Source organism: Calypte anna, chromosome 2 (genome assembly GCF_003957555.1).
Source record: "Calypte anna isolate BGI_N300 chromosome 2, bCalAnn1_v1.p, whole genome shotgun sequence".
NCBI classification, from domain to species: Eukaryota; Metazoa; Chordata; class Aves; order Apodiformes; family Trochilidae; genus Calypte; species Calypte anna.
The window spans coordinates 99725758-99745128 of NC_044245.1; the positions used below are offsets into that span (position 1 = coordinate 99725758).

General features: G+C 35.7%; 1 protein-coding gene across 4 annotated transcripts in view; it reads right to left on the reverse strand.

Moving 5' to 3' along the window:
* Window positions 1-19371, reverse strand: part of ANKRD12 (ankyrin repeat domain 12) — a 61586-nt gene that overhangs the window by 27337 nt on the left and 14878 nt on the right. For 2 of the 4 annotated variants that reach the window (XM_030444182.1, XM_030444184.1), the window contains exons 2-5: window positions 14516-14653; window positions 6732-6879; window positions 1651-1797; window positions 459-659 (exon numbers count right to left, since the gene is read on the reverse strand). In XM_030444182.1, the coding sequence (XP_030300042.1) occupies window positions 459-659; window positions 1651-1797; window positions 6732-6879; window positions 14516-14602 (583 nt within the window). In that variant the 5' untranslated portion in view covers window positions 14603-14653. Of the gene's footprint in view, window positions 1-458; window positions 660-1650; window positions 1798-6731; window positions 6880-8945; window positions 8986-14515; window positions 14654-19371 lie in introns of those variants that run through there. The other 2 variants (XM_030444183.1, XM_030444185.1) reach the window with 2 other exon arrangements.

Consider the following 19371-nt stretch of genomic DNA (forward strand, 5'->3'; position numbering starts at 1 on the left):
TCCCAGTAAGGAGATAATGTACATTACAGTGCTACCATCTTCACTGTTATTGAAATCTGCATCTTCCAACATAGCCTACACCTCATTGTCAATTATTGACTTTGCCTAGTGCAATTCTACAAAGTTCAGCAAGCTTGCACACGTATTTTTGTATATACCTAGTATGCAGAGGCCTTGGCCACAGCTGAAACCTCCAGGTATTAATATACTAATATATATATATATATAAAAAAAATATCTCTATATATATAGATAGGTACATATATATATTACAATATATAGGTAGATATTATATACTATATTATGCACTGTACTGCCCCAGTGCTACCACATCAGAAATAAAAAAACATTATTTGAGAATTTCTAAGTTTTATTTTTTCATTTGCACATAGCATGAACTGAAATTGCACCTCTGCCAGCAATAATTTGCACAGTTAAGAGAACACATATCAACTTACCTGCAAAGTCTTTTACATTCACATTGGCACCTAAACGAATCAGCTCCTTAACCTGCTTAACATCCCCTCGAATTGCTGCCATATGGAGAGGAGTTTCTCCTCGTTCATTTCTCTTGTTAACTTTGTCTTTTTGTCTTGAAGAAGAGGTTGGAGTTTTCTTTTGAGCTGGTGTTGTTTGTAAAGAATGATTTAAGGTGGCATCTACAAAATAAGGTTTTAAATGGTCACTGGAAGTTCCTTGACACTATTTTTACTTTACCTCATTTTATCACTTGCATTCAAAGATGAAGATAATCAGTGAATAACTGTATTTAAATAAAGGATGTCTTTGACACTCCATGTGTATCAACACAATGCCTATCTGCATTGCTAAAAAGGCTGCTTTGCAAGATTTCAGTATTTTTAAAGTAGGTTTCAAGGACAGATGAAGTATATCCAGACTACAAGGTTCATTTACTCTGGTATAAATTCCACTGAAAAAAGGCAAAGCATGACCATGCAGATTAATAGCTAGTTCCCCCTTCCTGCAGTACAATTCCAGTGTATTTTTACATAATGGAATGCCAGTTTAAGAATTACTGTCTGGGTATAATACTCCTTGAACTTCCTCAGCTGTACCAACACAGATGGTTTTTTGGGTTGGCTTTGTAGTTTATTAAGGAAACACAGATATTGATTTTTAAATGCCAATTCTAAAAAAACATTACATCCATAGAACATATACATCTGCATAAAGTTTTTAAAAACACAACTGGAGCAAGGATAGTTTGAAGTTCTGAATTAAAAACAAGGTGCCTCCCCTCTCCCATTAAATCCTAAGGAAATGATCCAGTTTCCTCCCAAGTTAAAATCCTGCTCCAAACTGGACAGTAAGACAGTAGTTAAAGTTAATTAAAAAAAAAACCATACCCTTTTCATTTTTAAATAATGCATATGGAGCAGTGCTCCAGAGGCAAAAATAATCAAAGGAAGAGAGAGGTTTTCAGGTTTTACAGCTATCAAAATGGCACGTAAATACAGAAGGTCAAGAATTTTTCATGAAATCAGTCATCAATGCAAAATAGAGTTTTAACAGAATTATGAAAAATTTTAATAAATCAATAAGAATCAAAAACATCAGGGCTCAGAATATTCTCATTGAAACAGAATTAAACAGGCAGAAGGAAGAAAACTGTTAACTTTGTAAGATCACCTGGACTGTTGTCTCTTGCTGTCATCTGCATGAGAAGTGCCATCTGTTTGCGCTCTGACAGAGGATACCCAAAAAGAATGCTAACTGGGGTTGATTTCTTATTTCCAGCATCCTTCTTCATTTTCTTTTTCTCTGGACCTTCCTTCTCTGGAAATATTAACAGTTAAATACTCAAACAGCTGTTTTATTGGAATATTTTTTCAGAAATAAAACCAACTTCTTCAGGAATGTAAACTGGCAATTGGTGGCAGGTGATGAAAACCAGAAATGGTTTTACTAATTTACTAATTACTACTCTAATTTACTGCATTTTCGTTAGTTTTGCTTACCTGTTCTAATCATTTCAGGATGGTAAGCTACTGAGTTAAAACTTGTTGTATAAGAGGGAACAATCCTGTTTCACATCAGGCACTTAAATTCTGTAAGATCAGCTAGTCAACTTTCAGTCTTGAGTACAGATCTAAGCCTGTGCTCTGTTCTACTTCTTTCAAGACTCCATGTTAAAAATTAGGAAAAGACTTCTTAATAGTTATATGTTAGGTAACTAGATAAAAGGTTGCTTTTCTCAAACCAATCCTTTTACTTTGTCTTAGAGCAATTTCTTCTCCAAAATTCATACCCTTCAAAACCATACAGCTATTTTATATATGTACCTTCTTTCCTTTTAGCAATGTTTATGAAAGTTGTTTAATCTTGCATCTCCAAGCTTTAAACCTCTAGCTAAAATTACACATTCGAATAAACAGATAATTTCGAAAGCTATTCAGTACCTACAGATACCCATAGATCTTCAGACTGGTTAAGTGTCTGAAATCAGACAGCTTTCTAATAGCTAACAAATTTCAAAACTAGAATTTAATTTGTGCAATTTGGTAACTTCAGTCTATGCCTTAAATCCTTTTCAAAACTTCTTTCATTTTTCTGTATAAATGTCTCACAAATCAAAATATTAAAATATGATAGAAAACTACTGCTTTGTGGTCAAGTGACTTTGACTAAATCACTTGTAATTGTAACATTTAATCATCTTAACATCAAATAAGCAGCAACTCTCAAGGGATCAGCTTTCCTTTGGTACAAAATTTTTTCTGCAGCTCTCCCTACCTGGTTTAATTATATTTTCTAGAGATCTGTTACACATCTATGTGCACTGAAGACCATTCATTTTCTCAAACGATCTTTCCAGGCAACTGTTCTTTTTCTGTTTTTAAAATTTCTCATAAAATTCATTATTTTGTATCTCTCAAATAGCTTACATTACACTAGATCTATAACGTCTACCTTTTTATTCTAAGACCTTAATATTACTGCTTGAATATAAATGCAGTGAATCTATAAGATGGCTCAAGAAACCTTAGTCACAACTTTGGTGGTGTGGAAATAAATTTTTTGAGTTAAATTTTTTTTTTTTTCTAACCACTACTGTCAAGGAGGATTCACAGAACCATTAAGGTTGGAAAAGACCTCTAAAATCACCAAGTCCAAGTGTCAACCCAACAGCACCAGCCAACTAAACCATGCCCTCAAGTGCTATGTCCAGGGATGTTTATTGAACACCTCCAGAGACAGGTGGAGCAGCCTGTTCCAATATCCAGTCATCCTTTCAGTAAAGAATTTTTTTTTACTAATATCCAGTCTGAACTTCTGCTGGTGCAACTTGTGTCCATTTCCTCTTGTCCTATCAACAGTTATGTGGGAGAAGAGACCAATACCCCTGTCACTACAACCTCCTTTCAGGTATCTGTAGAGAGTGATAAGGTCTCCCCCTCAGCCTCCTCTTCTCCAAACTAAACAATTCCAGTTCCTTCAGCTGCTCCTCCTAAGACTTATGCTCCAGACCCAGCTTCACTGCTCTTCTTTGGACACACTCCAGCAGCACCTCCATGTCCTCCTTGTAGTGAGAGGCCCCAAACTGGACACAGTACTCAAGGTGCAGCCTCACCAGTGCTGAGCACAGGGGCACGATCACTTTCCTGGTCCTGCTGGCCACACTATTCCTGATGCAGAGCAGGATGCTGTTGGCCTTCCTGGCCACACTGCTGGCTCAGGTTCAGCCAGCTGTCAACCAGCACCCCCAGGTCCTTCTCTGCCACGCAGCTTTCCAGCTGCTCATCCCCAAACCTGTAGCATTGCCTTGGGTTGTGACCAAAGTACAGAACCTGATACTTGGCTTCACTGAACCACACACAGCTGACCCTGGCCCATAGATCCATCCCATACAGGTCTTGCTGTAGAGCCTTCCTACCCTTAGGCATATCAATACTCCCATCCAACTTGGTGTCATCTGCAGATTTACTGAGGGTGAACTTGATCCCCTTATCTAGATCCCTGACAGTTTTCTAGGAATCAAATTTAAAAAAATTATTTCTAAATTAAGTTTAACATTCCGTTTGGCTGCCCGTATGCATTATCACTAATAGTTTCTACAGAATACCTGAATCAAGAGAACCTCAGCACAAAAAGGAGCAAGAGAAGGAATCACAGGGGTCCATTTTTACAAAAACGAATAAAAAAGAAAATCTAAGTCCATAAGTGAATACTCTGGAGAAAGAACCGATATAGCTCTAATGATTTAGAACTCTAATAGTTAGGTATTCCCATTCTTTGATTGACTTACCTACCTAAACAGAAAGAAACCAAATAATCATAAGCATTTCTTGATTTTTGTTCACTCAAGACACATTTTAGAAGACAATAAAAATCTTTAAAAACAGGTAAGAATCATATTCAACGGTCTTATCATCTGTTACAGAGAGACTATTCAGCAAAGCAGTAAGAACATTTTGCTATTTTTAACTCTGATTAAAAAAAAACAAACAAGAAAAAGCATACTGGAGAGCTGTTAAAAATAAAACTACAGGGAAAGATAAAATACAGCATGGAACTGCAATGGGCAGCAGGAGGAACAAAGCAGTACTTCATAATTATACAGCGTCTTTCTAGTTAAGAACTGTATACACAAGTTTTGATCATTTTCCCTAGAATACCACTTCAGATTTTCACAAAGTGTTGGAAGAAAACTGGGATTTAAAAAAGAAAAAAAAAGAAAATATGTATTTTCTTTTTAAATGCCAGCACTACTAGCTGATAAGAAGCTTTTTATCACCTCCTCTCCTTTTCCCTCTGTCTCTGGTTACACTGTCACTTCCAAAAAAGTACTTTTTCTTCTTAAATAACATTAGCCATTCTTTGTACATAGCAGGGAGAGACTTCTTTCAGAGGTAACAGTTTAGTCCAGTGATGACAAACCTTTTCAATGTCTAATGCCAAGTTTGCGTCAGAAGCAGCACTGCATTTAATGATCATTGATGTTAGACCTAACACACATTAAGTGCCAAACTTGACACCAATGTAAGTGGTTAATTCCCATTGATCTAATCTAATTGGTTAGGTACAGAAACATCATTGTAAGAACTGTTTTTATATACTAGGAGTGCTCCTGCCTCTAATGTTTGTGGAAACTTAGCTACCAGGTTCATCCTCATCTATGAAACAGGGGATTTGCTCTTAACTACTTACTTACCTCAGCAGTAATGAAATGGACAAGCTATGTTGTTTGCTACACTGTAGTTGAAAGCTATGTGCCTTCTACTGTTTCAAGTATTTCTTGCCCCTACTTGAACTGTTCATTTTATCTCCCTGCCACAACTTGTAAAAAAAGATTCTGTAGTGTGTATGCTGTCTTTTGGTGCACATCTGTGTGCTTAGTGTAATCCATCTTGTTTGTGGCAACTGTGACAACAAATGCTATAGCAAGGAAAACACAAAAAATTACATTACCTTACAAGATACTGACAATGAATTATTTAAAGTTGATGGGAGTGGGGAAATGACAAAAGATTTGCAACACAGAAAACATTAGATAAGTGCTAAGTATTACCTCTAAATATATTTATTTCCATTATGAAAAACAGTTAATACCAAGCACTAAATTAATAAAGCAGATGCTGGAAGCATACTTCTAATTTATACATGGTCTTTTCAGAATCAAGTGGTATCATGAATCGTCTGAGACTCTAGAGTTTTGTAAACCCACTGAAAACAGAAATATAAAACCAGCAGTATTGTTTTGCGGTGACTATTGCAAATTTGGTTTTCATTCTACAGTCTCTTTAACAGTAATGAAAATAGGGATGTAATATCCAGGAGCCAAATCTTCTGCACTAAAGCAATCCTAGAAAAGAATTAAACACTAATGGAGGTATATATTTCTATCTTGCATTTAAAACTAAGCCTATTAAGGGGATTACCTGTTTATGAAAACATTCAAAGCTACAATGTGTACTGCATAAGAAACTGCAGTACTGAGCCTCTGAGACATTTGGAGAACATGCCATCTGGTAGCCTTCCAGAGGGCACAGATACTGCCTTGCTACCAGCAGAACTATTACTGAGCTACGACAGAGATAACCAATTACCTAGGCTCAGAGATGACTGCTGGACTACATCCAGATCCCTCCCATCTTGATTTGAAAAGAACCATGTTAAAAATGGTATTTTGAAGTCTTGAAATCAGTTTTAAAGAGAATATTCTTAAGTTATAAAGAACAACCAGCCTGTACAGAAAAGGTATCCAGAAAACAGGAGCTTAACCATGGAGAGTGAGCTTTTCTTTCAAGCTACTTCAGCTACTTCCATAACCTTAGCAACTTTCTCTCTTATATGGAGGGCAGTACTTCTATGAATCCTTCTTACTCTCACTCCCCCCAAAACTATGAAAGGCTGACAGCTGTATCTCAGATCAAATTACTTTTATGTCTTTTAATCAGTTTACTTGACTTTGCAAATGGATCTCAAAAGATGACAATGAAAAGAAAAATTTATTACTAAAAGAGAAGCAAAAGAATGAGGTTTTCTACATGGAAAATGTAGATAATACTGCTGGCATGCTAGCTCTTGCTAATGATAGGATGAAAGTATCAGACTGAGACGCAACAATCTGAAGCAAGCAAGCAACATTTATACTTAGTATCCTTTTTTACAGGGAAAAATAATCAATATAAAGAACATAATATACAATCAATTAAATTAGTAAGTATTTTACCAACAAATAATTAGTTAAGGAAATAAAAAGGTTCTACCTGCGTCTGAATTGCGATCTTCGTTTCTGGAAGGACTAATAGTAAAAGGAAGTTTACGTTTCATGGAAGACTTTTCTTTCATCTCCTTTCCCACATCACTCCTATCCACTTTTGGAGTTTTGCTGTAGGATGCAATCTTGTCCTTGCTCTATTATAAATAAAAAGTATACTAAGTAACTTTTGCATAAAGCAGAATAGTCTTATAATGTATACAGACTGAAAAGACTGCTATGCAAGAATGTATGTGCATGTAAGTAGTATGTGTGCCAAGTAATTTATTAAAAAACTTTTAAAGTAACCTTACTAAAAACTACCAATGGCATTTCTTTCTTTTAAAATTAGTAGCTTCGTTGGTTTTTTCTACTTCCAGATACATGACTGTAGAACTGCTGTTAACTATTAGAAGCTTGACTAATAAGCATAGGAACAACGCAAACCAGACAAGAAGTCTTAATGACCATCCCAGTTTCCCTCCCTGACTATAACACAATAATCACGTTAAAAGCCCCACGCTGCAAGTCAGACTGTGGATAGTAAAACAGTAATAACAAAAAAACCCAAAACAAAACAACCCACTCTGTAACAACCCTCCCCTGCATTCACCCCCATCCCATAATCCGTCAATATAGAACTCTCTATTTCAACAAGAACAGTATTTCGTTTTCTAAAATTTACTAAGAACTAATGAAATCTATAAAGAATCTTTTGAAAATGGTATTGAATTTAGAAAATTAAGTGCAAGCTATTTGGAATTTTCCATTGCATTAACCTGGAATTTTTGGTTTATAAAACATAGTTCAGAGAAAAACCTGGATGGGTACAATATTATGTTTGATTATTTTGATAATATAGAGGGTCAAAGTATGTAAGATAGCAGGTTAGTGAGGGAGACTGCTTGAGAACTGCCTACAACCCCCAATATTTTGGCCTACCAATCAAGATGCAATATAGAGGCATAATGTTCACCATATGCTGCAGAAACTCATAATCCACAGCTTTAAGTCATTCTTAACAAATGACTGCATTAAACCATTAACAGATTAATTTTTCAAAGGCAGAAGAGGCATATACACTTACTTGCCAATCACTGAAATACAAAAGGCTGCTCCTTTGTACTTTTGAAGCAAGTTGAAAGATTTACTATGATAAGGAGAAAATTAGAAAACAACTCAAAGTAAAAGTACTATTCTCTAGATTACCTTTCCTTTATTTTAAAAACAAATACTGGAACCTTCTGTCTACCCTTTTGGCAACAACCTAAAATCAGAAGTGATTACAAAAAGAGCCTGCAAACTCTACAGCCTTCAGATGACTCATGTTTGCACCAAGGAACTAACAAAGAATGAATCAGGCTAAGTCAGATTTCCTGAAGTAAAAAGTTGATGCCCCTAGAGAAAACCTATCCTCATTATGAGTTTGGAAACATGAAAAAAAACCCAAACCAAAAACCAACATCACCCAAAAACCAAAACCCAAAACAAACCAATGCTCATTAAAAAAAAATCCACTCACGAAAACCAACCCTCCTCCTAAACTCCAGAAGAAACAATATCCCCCCTGGCTTTTTCTTAGATACTATAACAAGAAAACCTCAAACCCCCTAAGAATGAGTTGCAACTGATGATTTGCAAACACATCTGGAAGGTGACAACAGCAGATTCAAACACCATGAAACCCATTACACATACGTGCTTCCTACTTCCTTTTTCTTATCCCTTGTAGCAAACAACCCAAATACTTCTCATATGTATGTGTGTAAATATCCCACAATATGATAAAGCAGAATTAAAATTTAATTTCTTTACTTAGGCTGTTATCTTCTGTTAGGTACCATGGAATAGCAAAGTTCAATTGAAAAGAATTCAAAATTCATAAGCAGGAAATATTCATTTCAACTTGTTCTGTGAAGGCAAACTTTTTGCAGATGGGAATCCTTAAAAAGAATCACTTCTTTATATTAAACAGTAAAATACATTGGTAATTGCTTAGAAAGACAGAAGCAGCTCAAATAACATAACAGCCTTAGGCTTCTTCTTGAACTGTATATATGCATTATGTTAAATATTATGATGCACTCTTTTTATAGCCACTGATTATTAATTTTGTGGTCATCTACTAAGAGAGTTCAATGCATACTTTCAGGTGAATAAAGATACATTGAAAGTGAAAGAACAGGCGACAGGCTCTGACAATTGAGAGTATTTTTTTCCTTACCGATCCTGGAAATAAACATTTAGCCACCATCAACAGTGACCTTTCCAACCCAAAGATGCAATGAACAGTGTTGGATATACAAAGTCAATGCTATTTAATTTCAGTGTCAGTGCTGAAACAGAGGTGCAATTAGGTAAGCAGATATCACCACAACCAGCAGAGCACTGGTAAAGGGAAAGTAAAATGACCAGTAATTTTGAGAAACAGTCTAAACACAAAACAAAATGAGAAAAGCCAGGATAAAACCAAGGTTCTACAAACCGATAAAAATTATTTACAATCACAAGACCCCATATTAAAAGCCATAAAACTCCTAACAGCCTCTTGGATTCAACTTAACGTAAAGGAAGGCAAAAGTGAAAACTGCTAATCAAATGAAAAACAAGACATGATAATGTTCAGATACATAAACTATTGCTGCAAAGAGACAGACATTCCATACTTTCTATGTCCATCACACTCAGAGAACACTTAGTGGCTTTTGATTGAAATGGGAGACAAGCAAAGGTTATTTATCCTTCTACTAAGTATTTAACTCTATGCCACTCAGCATAATTACCAGAATAAACTGCCCTAAGAGACTGGAATTCCTCTCAGTCAAGGCTTTAAAGAAAAGGTCTGGCAAACATCTGTCAAGAAGAGAGTATAGCTTATTCTATTCTGGGGCAAATGGATGAACTGGATCTGCACATCTCACCACTTAATGCATGCCTCACTGGAGGATGTAGTAACAAGGAAGAATTTTCTCTGTCAACACAACCATATTAGTGAGCTGTAATGAGGAAGACGTTTTTAATCTGTTCAACAGAAACCATCTCAGAAGGCTCACAAACAGCTGTCTGGACAATCTCTTGATATCCCATTCCAGCTCTATTGTCTGATACCACTACAATCAGTGACAACACACCAAAGGAGACAACAGAGTGCCATGTAATCTAGCAGATGTGCTAAACCCTGGGAGAATATGCATTCTTTTTCTGTCCATCAAAGATAATTACATCCTGAAACATGTTCTGCATGGTATTAAAATGTCTTTGGGCACTGCTGATGGACTCTTTTAAGAAGAGAGTTAATTCCTACACGCCCCATAAGCTTATCTCCTTTGGACTACATATCTATCATTTATTTCCTGACTTTTGGTCACGTAAGTTCAAAAGCATCAATTCAGATAAATTTTCATTATGGTCTTATCTTTATAAAAGATCTCATGAAAACACCAAATGGTCTATCTGCTATACACACTCTTACAATTTTTGAATTTATTTTATGCTCCCAAGGTAACTGAAATTAAAAAAACACATACTCTAAAGCATGTATGATCCAAACTCAGCTAATTAACAGGAATGTTATTCCTAATGATTTTTCTAAGCTTTTAGAAGATCTGAACACATAGATAATTCATTTAGCTGCTTCACATAGCTACTTACTGGTTGGTAGAAAAGCATAATAAGCATTAACTTCCACTAGAAAAACATGAAAGATTAAGTCTCATAACAGTAACTTAATGTATTCCTCTGGCAACAGCTAAGTGTGCACAACCAGTAAGAGGTAAACATTTCATCTCCTATGAAAGGAAAAACAAATTCTGCAAGTGCTTTTTCATTTATCTTAATATATTAACCATTGGAAGAGCCTTATATCACATACTTAGGTCATTAAAAAAGAATAGGGAACTCTTTAGAGAGCAGTGTTCTTTAATATTAATCTTCACTGGTAAGGCGCACTGGTTTGTATGAACATTATTTCATATTAGGCCTTCTCTGCATACAGTGTATCTCTGAACATATGAGGGAACAGCAATAATTAACATCTTCTGTTCATCTACAACTGTAGAGATTAAACTCCATGAGTAGTTCAAAGACAAAGCTGCTTCAATCTTGCAAGTAAAAGCAAATTTACATCACAAAGTTCAGAAGTGGTTTGACTGTACTTTCCTACAGAAAAAACAAGCAAACAACAGAAAGCCAAAGTTATGTGAGAATCAGTTAGAATGCATGTTTTGTGCTAAGGACCACTGCAATTACCTTAATGGTGAAGAACTCAGTGTTTTTGGATGGTACTAAGACACAGGCATCTGATAGCACAGTGAGTGGCTGACTCTCACTGGTTGCATAATACTAGAGAAGACTGTGTGGACAACAAGTACTTTCCAGATTAATCAAGACACTTCCATATCAAAATGCCACTAAAGCAAAAATTTTTCTTTAGTATCCCTTTCACCTGCAGCATCATTACTTCTTTACATCAATTGCATTAGGCTAATAAATCTTTAACCTTTTCACAAAAAGTTAAAATGCTTCAAAGACTATTTTAAAATTCATGGTTCCAAATATTTCCATACTAGAAAAATCCTTGTTTGCTTTACAGAAATTTCCCCTATTTCCTGAAGATACTTCATTTAAAACGATCACTGTTGATTTGGTCTGGTCAATCTTCAGAGTTTTATATCTGTGTTTAATACAGATTTGCCTTCATGATTTTATGTTGCTCTAACTCAAATTTACTCTTACCATATTGACAGTTGAATTGTAAATAATTTTCTAGGCTGAATTAAAATTATTACACTTTAGCAATATTTTGTCTGCTTTTTCTAATTGAGGGGAAAAGATTGCAGATTATTCCCGGGCCAGCTAAATATTGTTGACAATTACTTGCTCCTACATTGGAAAAATTGTTTGTGTGACTGTTACGTGGCTATTTAACATCTTAACCACGCACTTCATTTTCTCCAAATATTACAAAAGCAACCAAACTATATTACACGTTGTGCTAAGGTGGATAACAAACAAGACTGAATGTTACAGTGCTCACACTTTATCAGTTTACTGTTTAGTATCAATCTAATCAGCCCAGTATTGTGTTCACATAGCTATGTCCTTGATTAGACTTCCATCTTCCCCTGGATTTTAACATCCTAAGTAACTCTGCCTTCACTGGTGGCTTCATCTCAAAAACCAGGCAAGGTAGAATCTGAACTTAGAACATTTGTCCATGCTTCTAATTCCTGTACTGGTGAAGTCCCAATGACAAATCTCCTTGTTAGAGGGGGCAGATAAGGACAAACCTTCACCCAAACTGATATGGCAATGAGTGGGTTTTATGTAACCCTTAAAAATAGAATGTTCATTTACGCCTTTCTACATTAAATCAAAATCTGTTGTGTTTCCTGGTGGTTAAATAAATGATACCAAGCTCACTGTTGCCTGAAAAAATTATTAATATTTTCATATGGAAATGGCCTGAAATTCTGCCAGGGGATGTTTATACTAGATATTAGTAAGAATTTATTTACTGAAAGAGTAGGCAGGCACTGGAACAGACTGCCTAGGGAGGTGGCAGAGTCACCATCCCTGGAGGTATTCAAAAACCATGTAGATGTGGCACTTCAGGACATACTAGGGAGTATGGTGGGTTTTTTCTGGGTTAATGGTTGGACTCGATGATCTTAGAGGTCTTTTCCAACCATGATGATTCTGAATCTTCTGGTGAAAACTACGTATACCTCCTCCAGAAGATTAACTAACTTTGCAGAGATTGAAGTGTACGTGGTTCACATGGCTCAGCAGCCATTCCCAGAAAGGGAACATTTTATGGAAAACAGAGGCAGGAGATTAATGGAGAAGAAAGGGTAAAAAATAGCCACTAAATACTGAAATGGGCAGAAGGATCACTGCTAAGGAAGTTCCTTTGGCAGTGGCAATGTCAACAGGCACTATAGAAGCTACCACCATTTTTCTGCTATGGCAACAAGCAACAGGGAGAGTCAGAGGGGGAGAGTGGAGGAAGGAAAGAGGTCTCAGAAGTAACTGATTGATTTTTTTGTTTATTAAACTCAGATTGCAAGGCAATTTTTATGCCAAAGAAGAAAGTAATATGCATTTTAAAATATGAGAATCTATTTCTGTATGTGCAAACCTATAAACAAATGCATTCCAAGTAATTCAAGCCACACCTTTATCAGAGAAACAGAGGAAAGAAAAACTAAAAAAGTGAGACATCCCAGCAAACCCACTATTTTTTTCTTTGATGCAAGTGCACAAAAAATAGAAATTCATTTTAAGCTCAGTGCTCTAGATTATTTTAATTAAAAATCACAAATAAAGCTGGAAAAAATTACTTAAGACAGTTTTCCTAGCATGAGCAGCTGTTCTCAAGATTTTCCTGTGCCAAGTATTTTTAAGAAATAGTGAAGTTCAGCAAGACTTCAAAAACCTAAAAAATATTTTTAAATAAGTAAACTAAAATCTTCACAAAATGTAGCTTATTTGCAAGTGTATAAATGAAAAAGCAGTACTGAACACCACTAAGTTTCATTGCAATAGCCCTCATGGTCCCGCTACTTTGTAGGCCTTAGAGCTTCCCTCCATTATTCCCAGTGTTAAATGACACTTCAGCTAACTTGAGTGTATCCCAGACAAGAACCAGAACAACAAAAAACCTCACCTCAACATTGGTTCATCCCTTTACTAGTAAGGCAATTTCCTTTTCCCATTCTACTCTGTTATCTTCCTCTTCTTATCATATTACCTTTGCCTCCACTGCAATCCATAACACAAACTGGGAAGAAACTAAAACTAATGTTTTCTATGAATGTTTCCAGATGAGAAATAGCTTGAAACATATGGGGAATATTCACATCTTTTCCTATTTTTTCATCTGTCACTGTCTTATATCCATTCATCAGGTGGTCTTACAGAGAATACAGACTTCAACAAAACAGTGTGACCACACACAATCTCCTTTTCAAGAAAACACAGTTTAAAACATAATTTGGGAGATAAATGGATTCTCTCTCCTTAGGGCAATATACAACTCATAATTCACAATAAAGAATATTATTTGATCTTTTGTTATTCACTAGTGCTACAGATAAATTTGTTTGTGGTACAATTGTACTAAGGAGATGAAATGGAGAACTGGGTTAATTGCAACCTCACTCCACAAGTTCGAAAATTAGGGGATGCTTCACATTTATAAACAACAAACCACCCTTCAGTATTGCTGGAGTTGCAGGCATTTCTTCATTCTTCAACACTCAAAAAATGGATTGTACAGTTTTTGAAACTGACTCCCTTGTACAGGAGTTCTTCTTAACCTTCCTGCAGCACCTGGCTTTGAAGTCCTCCTTACAGAGGAAACAAGTTCCTGTGTTACAAAGGAATGTAAGAAACTTATGTCTGTTTCCTGGACTGTACTCTGGTCAGAGGCCTTTACAAGTATTTCATGTGTTTGTAACAGAGAGTGAGACACTGTAAAATTAAATAAAAAGAATAACTTTTCTTGCGAGTGTATAAAGACCTAACGTGCAGAATTACAGAGACTGTGCACTAATTTACACCAAATAAACCTATGTCCAGTTTCCTTTTGAATTAAGTTGCAAGTTACAATAAAAGGCATAAATTCTGTTCCCTGGTTTAATTTACAGTTAAAGCCATGTAAAGCATTAGGGTTTTTTCTTTACTCAAGAGATCAGAATACAGATTTATATTTATTACAGTAACAAAAGTAATGACAGAACACACTTTATTCATTTCACTGAAATTAAATGGACATGAATGTAATTTTGTTACCTTTCTTGCAGTTGTTTTTTCCACCATGGTGCTATTGCTGTCAGAATTTTCAACTTGAACTGTTTTTGTAGACCCAAATTTGGGCATTTTACAGCTGTTTAGCTAGCTGTATATTGTATCAGTGGGTTCATCGTGTGTCTGAAAAACAATGAAACAAAGAATATTATGTAAATATACACAGTACAGGGGAATTTTAGGACAAATGTTACTACAGATGGTAGCAGAGCCAAGTAGTATCCCCAAAAAGATGACTGATAATGACATTTGACTTCAGGAATCCCACTTATCTGCCACTCAAACTTTGGGGTGGAAACTCAAAATATCTAGAATAGCTTCTACTGGGGACAGAAACATCAGAAAACCACCAACTCAGCTGATGAACTCCCCCATGCCCCTAACTTCCCCCTTTGGCAGAATTAACACTTTAAGGTGTTTGATGGCTTATTGGTTCAATATCTCTATTTTATAGGTCATAATACTGGGAAGATGCACAAAATCATTTCTACCAGGTATGAGGAGAAATGAAGCTTTCTAAACTGAGAAATGGGAATACTGCATCCAAAATATTATGCAAAAAATGGTTTAATCTTGTGATTTGCTATGCTCTTTGTTGGTGCAAGAGATATGCATTAGAAGAAAAATCTTCTAAAGCTTAGAGCTGGAACTAAAGACCTTAATTTGCACTGTATGGAAAATTACCTAAGCTCTTGGTATAGGTACCTATATAAAGCCCTAAGAGCTCTGTGGTGTTTCATTCCGGAGTACATCAAGTAAGTATCATTACAATCACATAATGGAATTTTGGTTCTTCCATGTTAGTTTTGATTCTACTTTTTCACTTCAAGAGAAGCAAAGTATTTTTAATACACAGAATCACAGAGGTTGGAAAAGGCCTTTAAGATCATCGAGTCTAACCATCAAGTCAGGTTGTCCTAAAAGCTTGTCTCAGGAGCATGGCAGAAGGGTGCTCTTCACTTTCAGCACTAAACTGTATTGCTGGCAGTGTTTTTTAGCATTATTTATTTAGCATCTTGTGAACAACTACAAAGTTCTTACTACAAAGAAAAAAATTAATACAAACAGGCCAAAACACATTGTCAGCACACCCACATTGTTACTACACAAACCATGAAATACTATGGTAAGTGATTTTAGTAACAAAAGACTGCAAACAGTAACAGTTCTGAATAACAAATAATCAAGAAGAAATGCTTCTCTCCATATTCTATGGTTCAGGTAGCTGCCAAGACAGGAGCTAAAATGAGACGGGAATCAGAAGTGAAAACTCGGCTCACTACATTGTGGATGTACAAGACCACAGAAGAAAGTGTGGCAGATAATATTAGAAAGCTAACTTAATTTTGTACCAAGAGCTCTCATTTGACTTGGAGAAGCTTATAGGACACAATCATTATGCCTCCAAAGGTGCACTGAAGATTCTCATTCACTCTGCTCAGGCTTGTTAAAAGAAAAAAGTGTTGTTAGGCCACTAACAGACCACTCCTCATAAATCCTGAAGTATATTAAGAGATTTGTGGCTTAGCCAACTCAGAGAACAATTCCAGCTGAGGATGAAAACCAAGACATCTAACACTGAAACAGGGCTTACAGCAGGAATAGTGTCATAATCACAAATCCCAACAAAGTTGTTTGCTGAATTCACTCATTCACCTCACTTGCCTTTTCTACAGAATGAAGAGCCACTCCTGTGTGAGGGCCTGAGGGGAGAGATCACATGAAAAGTAAAATTGCATTCACTATCTTATCACTTTGAAGGGGGTGATGTTTTATTGGTCTTTCTGAACTGATCTGATCACACTCTTTGTGAATCTTTTAGCAATATTGTATCTCAGCTAAATGTTGTTTCAGATGTGACATTTCTGTTGTTGCTTTACAGTTAATATTTTGGGATCAATCACATAGCAAATTTGTTGCTGTTAGAGAAGCAGGGCCGCTGGTTTGGTTTGATACAGGTAACTGGCAACAGAAACTGGTATTTTCTCTTCAGCAGATGACTTTGAGAAAAATGTTTTGCACACTATACCCGACACAAAAACCTGTCATATTACAAAACAATTTCTACACCCCACCCACTCACCAAAAGAATTTCTACAGCCCACTCACCCATCCACCCCCCACAAGACCTGAATTATGGGAAATTCCCTTACAGAACACTTGGCTAAGATTAACACTGTTGTATACAGCAAAGTAACATCTTTCATATTCTTCCAGAATAGGAGGGAAAGAACAAGGAGAAGGAAAGTTCAGAAAGTTCAAAAAGCTCCGTCCTAAAGTCAGAAAATTCTGTAATGCTGCATTAATATCTGCTCTTTTCCTTCCTTTCCACCACAATTGATTTTTCTTATTTAAAAATACCCAACACCTAAACCACAAGCAGATGAAAAACTGGAAAAGCTTAATTACAAACTTTCTCACATAAAATAATCTGAATCTGTCTCTACTATGGTACAATATTGTGAAATTCCACCTGTTCTACCCAAGACAAAAGAAGAATTAATTCTTTTAATTTATGTGGTATCAATAGGATTTATGCAGTCCTACTGATACAGAGTAAACTTGTATTTTTAATGGACTTCAAAGCACATAGTTATTTGCCTTTTATTTGCTTTTTGTAACAGTTGTATAAACAAAAAAAGGTTGCTGGCGCAATGGAGAACACTCTAGAGTTAGTTTCCTGTATTTTACAAAAACATTTCTTAATCCTAAAAGAAGCAACGAGTTAGTATCTTCACTGAGAATGACTATTGTTGATTACACCATAGCCAAAGTATTACCACAGCACCAAATAACTATTTTCATGGCTTTAAAAAGATACCAGTCATTAATTTGCTTTTGCTCAGTAAGCTTCTCACACCCTCTCTTTAAGTTTCATTTGCAACAATACCTCTTGTGTACATCATTATGATTAAAACAACTTGAAACACATTAACATGTCAATATTATCTTTATTTTAATCAAAATATTTCTCTGCATATGATGACCTTTCATTGCCTCTCTCTCTTTTTTTTTTTTTTTTTTTTCTTGCTACTTCACTCCACTCACTGAAAATACTGTCCTTCCTGCTTTGCTTTTTTTCCTGGTTTGATAGGTCATTCCCTATAACCATTTGGTATTGACAAGAAGGGGCTCTGCTTTGTGAGCTTAGCAAAATTTATTAGCTTAGGCTTGGCTCCATTCCTTTAATTTGCCTCATCAATAGGGACCAAACCATAATGACTGAACAAGAGTTCCTCCACAAAAGGCACAGACGTTCTCAAGTCTTCCTTACCAGAAAGTTTATTTTAAAGGATTGCAGACTAAAAGAATTCAATCGATAGGTATCATACAGGTGCAAGTGGTTGATAAAAACACTTTAAAAATAAATTTAAGGTATTTTTAAAGAGTACAGTTAGCACAAATAATATACAAACATAAGTAAAACCAGAAAGCATAGGATGTTTCAATTTTCTTCATTACATGGTAAATAATGTGTGAATTCATTCAATTCTTGACCCCAAGCCAATTATGTTTTGAAGAGAAGACTACTTTGGGAGATCATTAAAACTGAGTATCATATACTAGATTATTGAAGCAAATCATACTACTGCAGCACTTCCATGAAATGTTTTATGTATGAGGCTGCTACTTATGGGAAAAAAAAAATTAAAAAAAGCACTTTTCATAAATGGTTAGATTTTTTTATTTCATGAGATCTCACTGTGGTCCAGAAATGTAAGCAAACTATTCAACCCAACACCTGGTGTATGTTACTATAAAACTGTGATGTGCAGAAGTGATTTTACTGATGTTCCAGCTTTATTTCCATTTGCCTGGAGTTCAGTGCCATTTCAGCTCATGTTCTTAACACAGGCAACAAACATTTGCATTCAAAGTCAAAATGCAGAACATTAGAAGGTTCTTCCAGGAAAAACCTAGATCTCTCTGCTTCATGTTTCCTTCAGGGCTGTTTCATAATGTAATTGCTGGCTTATCAGACAGTCCTGATGGCATATTTCATATCACAGGAAGCCTAAATTAAAAGTTAAATGCTCCCCATTCAAATTATTCTCCTCTGTCACAACAACCAATTGCTATCACTTTCCATCTGACAGACACAACTTCTTTTTTAGTAACAAACTAATCTATTTCATACTTTTCAGTAAAGCATAGATTCTGCTTCCTACTAAGGAAACTTTTCTGCTTGTAACAAAATCAGATATTCTGATTCTATATTTGGAAGTCTTTCCTTCACATTTATTAACAGTTACCAATATCTTGTTACTTGAAATGCTGTTAAACTTCTGTCTCAATCTTTTTTCACCTAAAGGAACTGAAAAATTCTATTTTCTCTTTCAAGTTCTCCAGCTCTACAGGATGAGATATTAAAAAACCTCACCTCAAAAATGGAACACCCCTCACTAACCACTAGAATTTAAGCTATAACTAGAAACAGAAAATGAAGCATTTAATAACTTTCTAATTCAAAGAAGTTACTGCATTAGTTTATATAAGTTTACATCTTGCCCTCCAGTAAAGGGCAGGCCCTCACCTAAGTGAAAAACTCCAGGTAATTCATGCAGTACTCCAACAGCACTGTTGTCACTGTTGCTCACTCCCTTTACACAAGTTCTTGCCTTCAGCCTCCTGAGAACTGAGGCCCACGAGTTTGTTTCATGCATACACATCATCCACTGACTATTTTCATGCCTGTAGATGGATTTTCTTTAACTTTGACAGCAGAGGAGAGTTTTCAAATTAAGCCCTCACAAATCGCATGGGAAAAGGCAGTGGCTGGAGGATAATAGTTAATATTAATAATAATCTTACACTGATTTCCCAGAAGAAAAATTTTAAAA